Source organism: Salmo salar, chromosome ssa29 (assembly GCF_905237065.1).
Source record: "Salmo salar chromosome ssa29, Ssal_v3.1, whole genome shotgun sequence".
Taxonomy (NCBI): Eukaryota; Metazoa; Chordata; class Actinopteri; order Salmoniformes; family Salmonidae; genus Salmo; species Salmo salar.
Window position 1 is genome coordinate 10,652,673 of NC_059470.1, and position 16,501 is coordinate 10,669,173.

Here is a 16,501-nt window from a genome sequence, read left to right on the forward strand (position 1 = left end):
CCTGAATTTGTCCAATAGAAACTTGTTTGCAACTGTTGGTCTAATGATTACACCCTAGATCAGCTAGATGCAGGCAAGAGTGTGCAATGCAGTATTGAATGTGTCACTGTCTGTCACCTTGATTACTGAAATTTTACTCTTGACCTGTGCACCTACATTGTAAACTTTCATTTAGTGGCTAGGTTGTAGCAACCTCATGATGGGTATAGGGAAAATGTGAGTATCATATAGTAGCATATACCTATTGATGTTACATTGAGCTGGGTGTATGGAATTTGAATGACAGTCATCCAATGTGCTGTAATAGAAATAAGGCCATGCTCATAAAAAAAAGATTGTCCTCCCTTACCTTAAACGTCACCAAACGTCACTCGTCTTGAGTCAATAAGTATTCAACCCCTTTGTTATGGCAAGCTTAAATACGTTCAGGAATAAAAATCTGCTTAACAAGTCACATAATAAGTTGCATTGACTCACGCTGTGTGCAATAATGGTAGTTAACATGATTTTTTAATGACTACCCCATCTCTGTACCCCACACACAACATGATCTGTAAGGTCCCTCAGTTGTGGAGTGAATTTCAAGCACAGATTCCATAAAGACCAGGGAGGTTTTCCATTGCCTCACAAAGGGCACCTATTGGTAGATAGGTAAAAAATAAAAAAGCAGACACTGAATATCCCTTTGAGCATGGTGAAGTTATTAATTATGCTTTGGATGGTGTATCAATACACCCAGTCACAACAAAGTTACAGGCGTCCTTCCCGACTTAATTGCCGGAGAGGAAGGAAACCGCTCAGGGATTTCACCATGAGGCCAATGGTGATTTTAAAACATTTACAGAGTTTAATGGCTGTCATAGGAGAAAACTGAGGGTGGATCAACAACATTGTAGTCCACAATACTAACCTAAATGACAGAGTGAAAAGACGGTTTGCAATAAGGCACTAAAGTAATACTGCAAAGAATGTGGCAAAGAAATTAACTTTATGTCCTGAATACAAAGCATTATGTTTGGGTCAAATCCAAAACAACACATCACTGAGTGCCACTCTTCATACAGTGCTTTCGGAAAGTATTCAGACCCCTTGACTTTTTCAAAATGTTGTTACGTTACAGACTTATTCTAAAATTGATTAAATCGTTTTTTTCCTCATCAATCTACACACAATGCCCCACAATGACAAGGTAAAAACAGGGTTTTGGAAAGTAAAAAACTGAAATATAACATTTACATAAGTATTCATCCCCTTTACTCAGTACTTTGAAGCAACTTTGGTAGCGATTACAGCATCGAGTCTTCTTCGGTATGACGCTACAAGCTTGGCACACGTGTATTTGGGGAGTTTCTCCCCTTCTTTGCTGCAGATCCTCTCAAGCTCTGTCAGGTTGGATGGAGAGTGTTGCTGCACAGTTATTTTCATGTCTCTCCAGAGATGTTCGGTCTGGTTCAAGTCCGGGCTCTGGCTGGGCCACTCAAGGACATTCAGAGACTTGTCCCGAAGCCACTCCTGCATTGTCTTGGCTGTGTGCATAGGGTCGTTGTCCTGTTGGAAGGTGAACCTTCGCCCCAGTCTCAGGTCCCTTGCGCTCTGGAGCAGGTTTTCATGGTCTGAGAGTCCTTTAGGTGCCTTTTGGCAAACTCCAAGCGGGCTGTCGTGCCTTTTACTGTGGAGTGGCTTCCGTCTGGCTACTCTACCTTAAAGGCCTGATTGTTGGAGTGCTGCAGAGATGGTTGTCCTCCCGGAAGGTTCTCCCATCTCCACAGAGGAACTCTGGAGCTCTGTCGGAGTAACTATCGGGTTCTTGGTCACCTCCCTGACTAAGGCCCTTCTACTCCGATTACTCAGTTTGGCCAGGCTGCCAGCTCTAGGAAGAGTCTTGGTGGTTCCAAACTTCTTCCATTTAAGAATGGTAGAGGCCACTGTGTTCTTGGGGACCTTTAGTGCTGTAGAAATGTTTTGGTACCCTTCCCCAGATCTGTGCCTCGACATAATCCTGTTTCGGACATCTACAAACAATTCCTTTGACCTCATGGCTTTGTTTTTGCACTGACAACTGTGGGATTTTATTTTTTATTTATTTATTTTATTTCACCTTTATTTAACCAGGTAGGCTAGTTGAGAACAAGTTATATAGATGTGTGTGTGTGCCTTTCCAAATAATGTCCAATCAATTGAATTTACCACAAGGTGGACTCCAATCAAGTTCTAGAAACATCTCAAGGATGATCAATGGAAACAGGATGTACCTGAGCTCAATTTCAATTCTCATAGCAAAGGGTCTGAATACTTATGTAAATAAGGTATTTCTGTTTTTATGGGGTATTGTGTGTAGATTGATGAGGATTTGTTTTTATTTAATACATTTTTGAATAAGGCTGTAACGTAACAAAGTGTGGAAAACGGGAAGGGGTCTGAATACTTTCCGAATGCACTGTATTTTCAAGGATGGTAGTGGCTGCATCATGTAATGGGTATGCTTGTCATCAGCAAGGACTATGGAGTTTTTTTTGTTGATAAAAAGAAACAGAATAGAGTTAAGCACAAGCAAAATCCTAGAGGAAAACAGACACTGGGAGACAAATTCACCATTCAGCAGGACAATAACCTAAAAGGGGATTGAACTTATCAAAACATTTTCATCAATGTTTAAACATTAGAGTATTTTGTGTAGATTGTTGAAACAAAAGAAGACAACTAAATCCATTTTAATCCCAATTTTTAACACAACAAAATATGGGGGAAAAGTAAAGGGGTGTGAATACTTTCTGAAGGCACCGATTCTACAAGTGTCTGGAACTCTATTGTAGGGATGCGACACCATTCTTCCACAAGAAATTCCATAATTTGGTGTTTTGTTGATGGTGGAGGAAACCGCTGTCTCAGGCGTCGTTCCAGAATCTATCATAAGTATTCAGTTGAGTTGAGACCTGGTGACTGAGACACAAACACACACATACACACCCTCTAAATCCCCTATGCTCCTTTGAGACCCCTCTTTCAAAGTCATTGAGATCTCTTCTTCTAGCCATGGTAGCCAAAATAATGGGAGAGGTGCTGACTAACAGAATAGTGACTTTCTTTTTTACCCATTCAATTATTACGAGCATATGCAATATAGAGTGTGTGACCACTTGTTCCTGTAACATGATTCAATATTACATTTGCATCATAATAATGTCCAGATATAGGCCTACCATTTACAGATAATCCCAGCATTTATATTCCTCCCACTTGCATAGAAGATGGGGGGAGGAACAGTCCTCAGTTTCTCTGCTGTTTTTGATTTGAGTAATTGACAGGATGTTGCCACATGAGATGGTTGTTTTCTCTCTTGTGTCTCATGACAGCCACAGTGTCCTTAGAATTGTGTTTGTGTGTGTGTCCGGCGATGGAGCTTTTAGCCATAACATAGTCCCAGGGGTGGGGTAATTTACTCCCAGACCCATGGTGAGCCTCTTATCTGGAGGCTACGGTGACCACACACACGTTTTCCATTATCACAATACTCTATCTGGATGACTTTGGGAGCAGACTTTATCTGAGATGTACGCCGTCTGGGCTCCCGGCTCCATGTAAGCCCGGACATGTATTCAAATCCAGGCTGAACTGTGTTCGTTGAAACGTAGGTCCTGTGATGTGGTATCATGAATGATGACTACGTGGTGCTGAATGGCTGTTGGTCGTTTTCCTCTCGCTCACTAGCAGACGATATGGAATTGGTTGAGCTCTTTGCCATTTGGAAGCTCTGCTTAGAAAATGATACTTTAATGCCACTCAACAGCCTGGTTTTGCTTTATAGCTCAACTATTCTGTTCTTATCCCGGCTTGTATTGTACTTTTAGGCCTCTCCATAAGATGGATAGAGTAGGAAAAATGACAGTAGATAGCAAAGTAGAAAGCAGTAACGACAGATTAAGAGAGTGGGAAAGAGTAGAACAACGAAGGATGAAGAGATGGATGAAGAAAGAGATCAAGTTAAAGGAGAAGTTGATCTTAGTGGGGAATGAACAATATAGATATGTATTGTATAGATAGATACATTTATAGATAAGTCTGTTTACCTACACACAGGTGTAGCTCTAACCACACACTTGACGGTTTAGGGTGTAGTCTGCAACTCTTGCTCACCTGACACACCCTTAATCGTTTTATCTTAATTTCGGTGAACCTATCACATTTAACTAGTCAGTCAAGCCAAATCGCACTGAGCTGGTTCTCGGTATGAGGCTTACACCTAGCAAAACTACCTCGGTAGAGTGATTCGATAATCAGGCTGAACTTCGGCATTGTTGTAAAAAGTGCTCGTCGGGAGCCTGCAGACAGGCCAAAAATCATCTAGTCTCTAGCCAGCTTTCAGGTTAAAGACTCTAATGTATAGCCTCGTCTTGTGCCTCACATTTGAAGTCTGAAGCCGATTTACACTGATGCACCATTCACTTCCCATTCCCCTCAGCAACCAATCAGTCATTGTAAGTGATTTGGGAGACAGTGGAGGAGTTGAGGGTATTGCTGTATGAAGAGACTGTGATTCACTCTTTTGTCCTGAGTTTATCCCTCCACAACCAACCACACACTTAACTGATGTGTTTACCCACCAATCCCAACATCTGTGCATCCCAAATAGCACCCTATTCCTTATATAGTGCACTACTTTTGACCAGGGCCCTGGTTAAATGTAGTGCACTATATAGGGAATAGGGTGCCATTTGGGGCACAGACCCAGTCATTACAGAGGAGAGGATATGACTAAAAGGTTCTGTAAGAGAATAGGAGGTAAACACTAAGGACATTAGCTAGGATTTGAATGATCTGTGGCCTATCTATGGTGGCTCCAGTTCTGGGGAATTATTTCCACTTTAAGATGATCCTCTGAGTGACTCATTCCTGTGGAAAAAGCTTTTCATTGAGACACTGTTTAACTCTCTCCACCACACAATGCACCTCACTATGCTTTTGGGGGCCCGATTTTGTTATTCATGGATACATTTCGCTAGTTTAATTTCGTTTTATATTCGCCATTTTGTCAAAGGACTTCAATGCGATATGATGTGTACGATCGATTTCAAAGAGTTTAAGATAAAAGTCCTCTTTGAAGATGTGTTAGAAAGGAAGAGGATAAATGGTTCACCACTGTTCTATGGATTGCACGCAACATCAAACCCCTGTTGCACTTTTTAAGTCCAGCTTATTTAAACGGAAGGAACGTGAGAGGACAGGCAGGGTAATTTAAACGCTGGAATCCGCTTCATGGGGATGCGTCCCAAATGGCACCCCATAGGGCTCTGGTAAAAAAAAAAGTAGTGCACTATGTAGGGAATAGGGTTACATTTGGGATGCAACCCGAAAACATATCCCCGCTGGTTGTGTAGTATCTTCCTGCCTGTGTGAAGGCCGGACGGAAGCCCTCTCTCTCCTCTCCCTGTTGACTTCTCAGTCTTTGTTTTGTGGAGATCTCTGGCTTTTCTCTCTGGCAACCCGCTGCTCAATCAGACTGCCTGCTTTCTTTTCTCTCAAGAAAACATTGGAATCAGATGCTTCTGATCTGTAGGCGCCATGTGCTGTGTGAGATTGAATAGGATATGATGAGAGTTGTAAGAACATGAGCTTGAAAGAGCCATTCCTTCTGATTTTGAGATTTATTTCAGATGGATGTCTATACAGGAAATAATGGGGGGGGTTACATAAAAACAACTTGCTTTATTTACAAAAGCTTATGCAATACTAAAGATTGACTAGATACTAAATAATATATTATTAAACTATACAAATACAGACATTCATCTAGATATCAAGTTACTTAACAGTTGTTTATGTATAGCACAGGCTTCTACTAATACTGGTATAGAGCAACTGCTTAAGGGGCGATCTGTGATTGGTACACATTCATTTATGGACCTTGAAAATTGATGATAGCCAATTATTCATGAAGAATATAACTTATAAAGGCCTCATGAGCTTAATTCAACTGTCTTACCCAATCAGAACCCCAAAATATACGCTTGATGGACTGCTTTGTTGCTGATTGAGTCCCAGATTGCCCCTAGAAAATCCAGTAGAAGTGTTTGTGCATTAGCCCTTTTTGGTTACCATAGTAAGACTTCTGAGTTTTTAGACATGTTAGATGGTGAAGGTGCTGGTGTCCTCGTCCTCCGAGACAGAGTGCGAGTGTGTGTGTCCGGCGGAATTGTGTGTATTGAGCGAGATCTCCACAGCTGGCTCCTCGTTGCCGTGGCGACCGCCGCGCATTCTCCCCCCGAGGCGCATTCTCCCCCCGAGGCGCTGTCCGAGGCTCTTGGCGACCCTGAGGACGTATCCTCTGAAGGAGGAGCCTATGAAGGCGTAGAGCATTGGGTTGATGCAGCAGTGTGTGAGCGCCAGGCTCTCCGTCACCTGGAGAGCCTGGTCCAGACCTTTACTGAGGTCACAGTCGGTCACCAGGCCGTAGATGACGTCCAGCGTCCGCCACAGCTTCACCAGGTTGTAGGGCAGCTGGGTGAACAGGAACACCCCCACCACGGCCAGCAGCACCCGCAGGGCCCGCCACCTCTTCTCCCTGCGCACCCCGGCTCCGATCCTAACCAGCGCCCGGCCCACCCAGCAGTAACACACCACCATTACCAGGAAAGGCAGCAGGAAGCTCAGCAGCACCTCCAGCAGCTCCAAGGCAGCCTTGGCCGGTCGGGCCATGCTGCTGGGGTAGATGGCTGTGCAAGCCAGCCGGTGGGGTGTGTTCTTCACCGTGAAGAACACCATGTCAGGCAGGCCCAAGCAAACAGCTGTGGTCCACACAACGGCACACACTAATATCCATTGTCTCCTGTCCCGTGGGCCACTCCCAGCCCGGCCTCCAGCATTGTGTGCCAGTGCCCGATATCGGTCCACGCTAACACAGGCTAGCAGCAGCATACCGCAGCTGAAGTTGGTGGTGTAGAGGAAGGAGGTGAGCTTGCAGGCGGCCACGCCGATCCACCAGCCGTGCACGGCATCCGCCGCCCAGAAGGGCAGCGTGAAGAGGAGGAGTAAATCTGCCACAGCGAGATTCAGGATGCACACGTCCGTCAGCGTCCGCAGTCGCCGCGGCGACGCGTACACCACCACGACTAGGGCGTTGCCCGCCACGCCCACCACCAGGGCCAAGGCGTAGACCACGGGCAGGAAGAGACGGCCGAAGGAACGCACCTCGGCTTTGTCGCACACCGAGTGGTAGTCGTCGTAGTCGTCACTGTCGTTGGAGCTGGTGTTGCCAAAGTCGTAGTTGTAGTCCTCTTCATCCATCTCCATCCTCTCTGTTCTCTGAGAAGTAAGGGAATAAAGGGACATGGTATGTTACGAATGACGTCAAGTCAGTTTAGTCTATGCTGCTGCATTGTATTAACTTAAAAGAGATCTGTTGACAAGATCACTTTTTTTCTGTTCTAGACAGGACTTGTTGGATGAAATGATTATTCTCTTTCACATAATTTGGACAGAATGTATAAAATAATATAAAATATGTATTTTATCAGAACGTGTCTATTCGGAGAGAACTAGAGAATGGCCATCCATCTGAAAGTTGTAATGCACTTACAGCCAATAACAGCATGGCGATCCAGGTTGTCAACAACTATCTGTTCCTGTTATTCCCCCCCACTGCTTTTTGTCCTCGTTTTTGACCCGTAGGGGTTGTTTGGATGTTGTGTGTAGATTTTGCAGCCAATGCTTGACAGGGTGAGGAGTGGGTGTGTGCGTATATGCATACCGTTACGTGTGTGTGAACTAGAGCTGAAAGCGACACCGACCGTACCGATCACTTAGAGCAGGCATTTTGCTGATGTCGTTCATTATGATAAGTAGCCTATAGTAGAGAAATGTGAAGTTTGAAATGAAATGCGTTCGCTAATATGGGTGATTTGTTAATGGGGAATATATATTTTTTTACATATATACACTACTGGTCAAAAGTTTTAGAGCACCTACTCATTCAAGGTTTTTTCTTTATATTTACTATTTACTATTTTCAAATTGAGGTGGTTTGGCAGGAGTCGGACTGCAGAGTGAAGGAAAAGCATATGTGGGAACTCCTTCAAGACTGTTGGAAAAAGATTCCAGGTGAAGCTGGTTGAGAGAATGCCAAGAGTGTGCAAAGCTGTCATCAAGGCAAAGGGTAGCTATTTGAAGAATCTCAAATATAAAATATATTTAGATTTGTTTAACACTTTTTTGGTAACTACATGATTCCATAATGTGTTATTTCATAGTTTTGATGTCTTCACTATTATTCTACAATGTAGAAAATAGTCAAAATAAATAAAAACCCTTGAATGAGTAGGTGTTCTAGAACTTTTGACCAGTAGTGTATATTTTTTTTATTTAACCTTTATGGGGTGGCAGGTAGCCTAGTGGTTAGAGCGTTGGGCCAGTAACCAAAAGGTTGCTGGATTGAATCCCCGAGCTGACAAGGTCAAAATATGTTGTTCTGCCCCTGAACAAGGCAGTTAACCCACTGTTCCCCGGTAGGCAGTCATTGTAAATAAGAATTTGTTCTTAACTGACATGCTAACTAGGCAAGTCAGTTAAGACCAAATTCTTATTTACAATTACAGCCTACCCTGCCCAAACCCTAACCCGGACAACTTGTGCGCCGCCCTATGGGACTCCCAATCACGGCCGGTTGTGATACAGCCTGGAATCGAACCAGGGTCTGTAGTGACACCTCTAGCACTGAGACGCAGTGCCTTAGACCGCTGCGCCACTCGGGATAATACAAAAGACTGCTGGGCACATTAATGTTGCAAACTTCTATTCATTGTTATCTCGCCAATTCAGGAAATTTATCGCGATATGTTGTTTTGTCCATATCAGCCAGCTCTACTGTGAACAATAAGCTCCCTCTCGATAGGAATATCTCACTTGATTTCTCTCACAAAACCTATAAATTGGAAGCGCTTGCACACCATTACGCCCAACACAACAATATTCCTTTCCCTCTGGAAAAGGTGACTATCCCTGAAAAATCGGATTCATCTTTCTTTAAACACTCTGGGCAGTTTCCCAGACACAGATTGAGCCTAGCCCTGGACTAATATAAACTTTCAATGGAGGTTCTCCATCGTCCATTCTCTTTTTAGTTCAGGACTAGGCTTAATCTGTGTCTGGGAAACTGCCCCACAATGTTCTGTACATTCATGTCTATTTAGTCTTGAGATGTTAGCTTGTCTCTGAAAATCTATTCTGTCTTTGAACCAGTGTGTAAACTCAGTACTTATCAGTCTGATAGTGTGGATGGGCCAGATGTTTAGTATTGCTCTAGTAGAAGCCAGAGAGAGATTTATCAAGGTGTTTGCATTCCCTTACTGCAGATGTAGATAGCGTGACAATAGAGCTCTGAAGATTAGATCCATATACCAGTGTGTGTGTGTGTGTGTGTGTGTGTGTGGTGTGTGTTATCACAGATCACAGTGTGTGAAGATGTGCCCAGACAGACAACCCCTTAAGGACCATGCTGTTCCCAAATAATATGAACTAGAGAATGGCCATCCATCTGAAAATTGTAATGCACTTACAGCCAATAACAGCATGGCGATCCAGGTTGTCAAAAACTATCTGTTCCTGTTAACCCCCCTCCTCACTGCTTTTTGTCCCTCTTTCTGACCCATAGGGTTTGTTCGGATGTTGTGTGTAGATTTTGCAGCCAATGCTTGACAGGGTGAGGAGTGGGTGTGTGCGTATATGCATACCGTTACGTGCGTGTGATCTAGAGCTGAAGCGATAACCGAAAATTAACGACACCAGCCATACCGATCACTTAGCGCATGCATCTTGCAGATATCGTTCATTATGATAAGTAGCCTATAGTAGAGAAATGTGAAGTTTGAAATGAAATAAGTTTGCTAATATGGGTGATTTGTTAATGGGACAATTGATGGCTACAACCATCAAACTAGTAGTCGTTTAAATGATAATAAAAAAAACTGTGCGGCACATTAATGTTATAAACTTCTGTTTATTGTTACCGCATCAATTCAGGCAATTTATCGCCATATGGATTTTTGTCCATATCAGCCAGCTCTACTGTGAACAGTAAGCTCCTTCTTGTTAGGAATATCTCACTTGATTTCTCTCACAAAACCTGTGAGTTGGAACCGCTTGCACACAAGTACGCCCAACACAACAATTTTCCTTTCCCTCTGGAGAAAGTGACTATCCCTGAAAAATCTTTCCCAGACACAGATTGAGCCTAGCCCTGGACTAATAAAAACTTTCAATGGAGGTTCTCCATCGTCCATTCTTTTTAGTTCAGGACTAGGCTTAATCTGTGTCTGGGGATCTCAACCAGTGGTGTAAAGTACTTAAGTAAAAATATTTAGTATTTTTTTTAGTATAAAAGTAGTATTTTGGGGTATCTGTTCTTTACTTTACTATTTATATTTTTGACTACTTTTACTTTACTACATTCCTAAAGAGAAATATGTACTTTTTACTCCATACATTTTCCTTGACACCCAAAAGTACTCATTACATTTTGAATGCTTAGCAGGACAGGAAAATGGTCCAATCCACACACATATCAAGAGAACATCCCTGGTCATCTCTACTGCCTCTGATCTCTGGACTCACTAAATATAAATGCTTCCTTTCTAAATTACGTCTGAGTGTTGGGAGTGTGCCCCTGGCTGTCAAAAAAAGTAATTAAAAAGGAAATTGTGAAGTCTGGTTTGCTGAATATAAGGAGTTTGATGTATAACTTTTACTTTTACTTGTACTTTTACTCAAGTATGACAAATTAGTACTTTTTCCACCACTGTACTTAAGTACTTAAGTCAAATCTAAGTAAGTACTTAAGTAAAATCTGATACTTTTAGACTTTTACTCTAGTATTTTACTGGGTTACTTTCACTTTTACTTGAGTCATTTTATATTAAGGTATCTTTACTTTTACTCAAGTATGACAAATGAGTATTTTTTTTCCACCTCTGATCTTACAGTGAGGGAAAAAAGTATTTGATCCCCTGCTGATTTTGTACATTTGCCCACTGACAAAGAAATGATCAGTCTATAATTTTAATGGTAGGTTTATTTGAACAGTGAGAGACAGAATAAGAACAATAAAATCCAGAAAAACACATGTCAAAAATGTTAGAAATTGATTAGCATTTTAATGAAGGAAATAAGTATTTGACCCCCTCTCAATCAGAAAGATTTCTGGCTCCCAGGTGTCTTTTATACAGGTAACGAGCTGAGATTAGGAGCACACTCTTAAAGGGGACCAAAGAGTTCTCCAAGGATGTCAGGGACAAGATTGTAGACCTACACAAGGCTGGAATGGGCTACAAAACCATCGCCAAGCAGCTTGGTGAGAAGGTGACAACGGTGCGATTATTCGCCAATGGAAGAAACACAAAAGAACTGTCAATCTCCCTCGGCCTGGGACTCCATGCAAGATCTCACCTCGTGGAGTTGCAACAATCATGAGAACGGTGAGGAATCAGCCCAGAACTACACGGGAGGATCTTGTCAATGATCTCAAGGCAGCTGGGACCATAGTCACCAAGAAAACAATTGGTAACACACCACGCCGTGAAGGACTGAAATCCTGCAGCGCCCGCAAGGTCCCCCTGCTCAAGAAAGCACATATACATGCCCGTCTGAAGTTTACCAATGAACATCTGAATGATTCAGAGGACAACTGGGTGAAAGTGTTGTGGTCAGATGAGACCAAAATGGAGCTCTTTGGCATCAACTCAACTCGCCATGTTTGGAGAAGGAGGAATGCTGCCTATGACCCCAAGAACACCATCCTCACCGTCAAACATGGAGGTGGAAACATTTATGCTTTGGGGGTGTTTTTCTGCTAAGGGGACAGGACAACTTCACCGCATCAAAGGGACGATGGACGGGGCCATGTACCGTCAAATCTTGGGTGAGAACCTCCCCTCAGCCAGGGCATTGAAAATGGGTCGTGGATGGGTATTCCAGCATGACAATGACCCAAAACACACGGCCAAGGCAACAAAGGAGTGGCTCAAGAAGAAGCACATTAAGGTCCTGGAGTGGCCTAGCCAGTCTACAGACCATAATCCCATAGAAAATCTGTGGAGGGAGCTGAAGGTTCGAGTTGCCAAACGTCAGCCTCGAAACCTTAATGACTTGGAGAAGATCTGCAAAGAGGAGTGGGACAAAATCCCTCCTGAGACATGTGCAAACTTGGTGGCCAACTACAAGAAACGTCTGACCTCTGTGATTGCCAACAAGGGTTTTGCCACCAAGTACTAAGTCATGTTTTGCAGAGGGGTCAAATACTTATTTCCCTCATTAAAATGCAAGTCAATTTATAACATTTCTGACATGTGTTTTTCTGGATTTTATTGTTCTTATTCTGTCTCTCACTGTTCAAATAAACCTACCATTAAAATTATAGACTGATCATTTCTTTGTCAGTGGGCAAACGTACAAAATCAGCAGGGTATCAAATACTTTTTGCCTTCACTGTAACTCGGCACAGCCAGAAGAGGACTGGCCACCCCTCAGAGCCTGGTTCCTCTCATGGTTTCTTCCTAGGTTCCTGCCTTTCTAGGGAGTTTTTCCTAGCCACTGTGCTTCTACATCTGCATTGCTTGCTGTTTGGGGTTTTAGGCTGGGTTTCTGTAAGGCACTTCGTGACATCGGCTGATGTAAAAGGACTTTCTAAATACATTTGATTGATTGATAGTCTTGAGATGTTAGAATAGATTTTCCGAGACGCTTTTTAAGGTGTTTTCATTCCCTTACTGCAGATGTATATATGTAGATAGCGTGACAGTAGAGCTCTGAAGATTAGATCCATACACGTGTGTGTGTGTGTGTGTGTGTGTGGGTGCACGTGTGCATTTGTGTGTTATCACAGTGTGTAAGGACATGCCCAGAGAGACAACTCCATCATGACCCTGCTGTTCCTTATTCAGACTGACTCATTGTGCTGACACTTCCTGGAAATACCAGAAACTCTGTTTGGGTTCAATGTGAGGTAAGCGTATGACTTCAAATTATCGTCACTTGTGTGGATCTGTGAATGATTCTCTGTTAACTGGGAAAAAGCCCATAGTTTTTTCTAAGAGAAGGTGTGTATCACGTGTGTTAGCTATTGACGGGTGCTTTAACATTCTACAGATAATTACTACAGCTGAGGCTTCTCTGTCTTTGCTGCCTCAGTTCAATAACATACTGTAGGTTTTCATGATAGCTTCCAGGTCTATGACGTTATCCAACGACGTGCAGCTTGCTAGCGAGAGACAGAGACGAGAAGCTGTTGGTGTTCCTACAAAGCATCTTGTCTCATGTCCAAATATCTCCAATATCTCAAATATTCAGCTGAAGTTTCCCCAGCTGTTCTACTGAGTGAGATCTCTGTCAGAGATTTAAGGCCAAAAACACATATATTCATATTCCATCTCTCATTAACTACGAGATATTGAGCCCTGAGAAATAAATGATGAGGAAAACCATCAAAAACGAATTTGTTAGCGCAGATGTTCTGCCAGACTGAACATTTCAGAGAAGATAGGAGACAGAGAAGCTGAGAAAATTGTACTGACATTATGTGCGGTGTGCACTATGTCTTGTCTCTTGATATAGTATATACAGTATGTTAATCATTATTTACTTCACCATAATTATCAGGTTAGGCTAAATCGTAAACACAGAGGACTTTGAACTTTAAAAGTCGTTACAATCACTGTTCAGACAATTTAACTACTGAACACATGAGTCATTGTCTTTCTAGAAATGTCACTCCCATCACTAGAATACTAATCCGTAAAAGCTAGGCAATTGAGGGAACAAGGAAACAGAAGTAGGATTATGTTTATCCTCACCTAGGCTATAAATACTTTGAACAACTTTCAATTTGAAATGTTTTGTTTCAACTTTCAATTTTGACAATGAAACTGTCAATAGAGGAGCCAATTGAGTCTTACCCTTGGTGTCTTCGTGTGGATGTGGGAGATGTAGAAATGTTGACAGAGGAGACATCCAGTGGTATGGCGATTTATAAACAAGTATGGTGCTACTCTTAGTTTGTCTCAGCCCATTTTTAACTATATTGCTCCACCTCTATTCCCTACAATGACCCAACACAGTCTGGAAACACCTCTCTCTGTGTGTGTGTGTGTGTGTGTGAGAGAGAGAGAGAATGCTAAAGGCTCACCCTTCAGTGTTTGATAAGAAATCAGTACGAAAGGGCTGTGGTCTCTCCTGGTGTGCGTGTGTATACACCATCATTGAGAAGAGTGATATTTTGACCTCAGTACTGACATGTGTCAGTCTCCAGATGTTATGACATCTGTGTAGCAGTGACACACACCATGCAAAGGTATTTTTAAAGGTATAATTGCCGATAAATGATATGACAATTATCAATTTACATTTGAAGGTCTTTTTGTATATATAAATGTTTTCTTTTTGTGATAGAAAATGGCTCTTTATTGCCCATTATTGACAGGAGAGCTATTTACCTGTGGGCAGTTCTCCCCTCTCTTCACATGATGTCTATAAAATCTGAGATGAAAAGAGAAGCAACAAACATCTTAAGAATGCCACGAATTGGTCGTATTAACTGAACCTCTGGGATTTGTTTCAGTTCGGCTGGTGAAGAGCGCCAAGCTCTGTTGATCGAGGTGTTGTGATTTAGCTAATTGCTAGGCTTCAAAACACTCCTCCTTCTCCCTGGTGACGTTCTGTTGATGTTTGTTTTAATTCTGGGTGCTGTGTGAGCATGTAAGGACTTGTTTAGGACTTGCCACCAGGGCTCACCCTGTGCTCTCCTCTAACCTTGATCATATTAATCACTTATATAAGTGTTACACACACATCGTGAAACCCCAGGTTTCCCCTGGGAAAACAGGCTTTCCTAGAAAAACCTCAGGATTGGGCAGAGACCAGGTGTGTGTTTGTTTATGTACATAGTTGCACTTTTATGCTCACACTAAATTGTTAAATCTTGTAAAGTATCTGTCTAGCACAGGGGAATTTTTATGGTGTGTGTGTGTGTGTACGTGTGTGTGTACGTGTGTGTGTACGTGTACCTTTCCCATTCCAGGCATATTCTCAAGCTGATGGAGTCATGCTCTTGTCTGTTGGGAATAGCAAACTTTTTTGTTCAGTACACACCTGACTATTCATTTTGCCACAACAATTATTGCATTTCCAAGTGTAAGCTGGATGCATTTAAAATCAATTCGATATAACGTCAGCAGCAGAACGGAATGTACATGCTCAATATGATTGGGGGGGGGGGGGAGTATTTTGTAATGATCTGGTGTCCATATGTCAGTGACCTCACATCATTCACCGGGTATAGGGGAAGGTCACCAGAGCAAGACCGTAAACAGGAAACCAGGCTTTGGGTCACCTCTCATCCCGTCGCCTCCCTCGCCCTAGGGGCTCTCTTGGACCTCTGCGTTCCAGAGTCGAACTCCATCCCACTCCACTCCTGAGACATTTCCATATTGTTTTGGCCCCATCTTTTTCCTAACCACGTGACCTGACCAGGAAAAATCCAGGTCCTAGTTATAGGCTACATACGGTCTGGAGTCTTCCTGGTCAGAGCCACACAGTAATGTTACATTTACCATTACACATTACACATTATTATACTTATAATACCGTCTATTTTGTTTGTACTCGTTTTATCAGCTCCGAGCTGAGGTTTCCCCTACCTAGGTACAGATCTAGGATCAGCGTCCCCTCAAACAATCCTAACCTTAACCATTGTTGGGGGAAATGCAAAACTGACCCAAGATCAGCATCTAGGGGCACCTTCACACTACACCATACTTATTTCATCATTCACTGTATGAGGAAGGATAGATATCTCCCTCTAGTGGCTGTATTTCATCTCATCAGTGTTTCTATTGACTTCACTGTAATAATATAACAGTGAAGCCATATTTACTCTGCCATAATAAGCATTCAACATATCTTCACTATCAATAACACACTCACACCAGCTAAACCATGGGGAGAGAGTTTGTGTAGTTTGTAAGAGAAACAAGACAAAGGCTCAAAGGGGAAACTGAAAAGTTTCAAATATAGCATGTACTGGACTGATGTGGTTTCAGCTGGGATGACTTATGGGATGTGTCCCAAATGGCACCCTTTTCCCTATATATTGCACTGCTTGGTTACCCTGGTTAAAAGCAGTGCACTAAATAGAGAATAGGATGCCATTTGGGACACATCTTTACACTATCTGTCTGTCAATAGCTCCATCCACCCCTCTGCAGAAGGGCCACTAAGTGTGTGTGTGTGTGTGTGCGTGCGTTGAGCGTGCGTGTCCAGTCCACAATATTCGAATAATCAAGGTTGTAAATTCTGGGAGTGTGAAAATGTTTGCTTCCTGGTTAATAATATGTCCAGAGTCCAGACAGCCCAAGCTGAAAATAAACCATCTCTGTTGGTTTAGGGCCACTCCTATACACTCTTAGCAAAAAAGAAAGGTGCTATCTAGAACCTTAAAAGGGTTCTTCGGCTGTCCCCATAG

At 42.7% G+C, this 16,501-nt stretch overlaps 2 protein-coding genes across 4 annotated transcripts in view; one reads left to right on the top strand and one right to left on the bottom strand.

The window, feature by feature from the left end:
• Nucleotides 1-16,501, top strand: part of acad11 (acyl-CoA dehydrogenase family, member 11) — a 42,993-nt gene that overhangs the window by 22,130 nt on the left and 4,362 nt on the right. The gene's annotated exons all lie outside the window — the stretch shown is intronic.
• ackr4b (atypical chemokine receptor 4b) lies at nt 5,628-14,636 on the bottom strand. Of its 2 annotated transcripts, none has more exons than XM_045710514.1 (2): nt 14,475-14,636; nt 5,628-7,299 (listed from the first exon to the last, which is right to left on the bottom strand). In XM_045710514.1, exon 2 carries the CDS (start codon nt 7,285-7,287, stop codon nt 6,124-6,126), a length of 1,164 nt encoding a protein of 387 aa, XP_045566470.1. In that variant the 5' UTR covers nt 7,288-7,299; nt 14,475-14,636; the 3' UTR covers nt 5,628-6,123. The 2 variants fall into 2 exon arrangements, with proteins under 2 accessions (XP_045566470.1, XP_014036192.1); XM_014180717.2 differs by lacking the exon at nt 14,475-14,636 and adding an exon at nt 13,938-14,355.

Excerpts from the sequence above, each read along its gene's own strand:
- ackr4b (XM_045710514.1), bottom strand. The coding sequence starts at position 7,287 with ATGGAGATGGATGAAGAGGACTACAACTACGACTTTGGCAACACCAGC.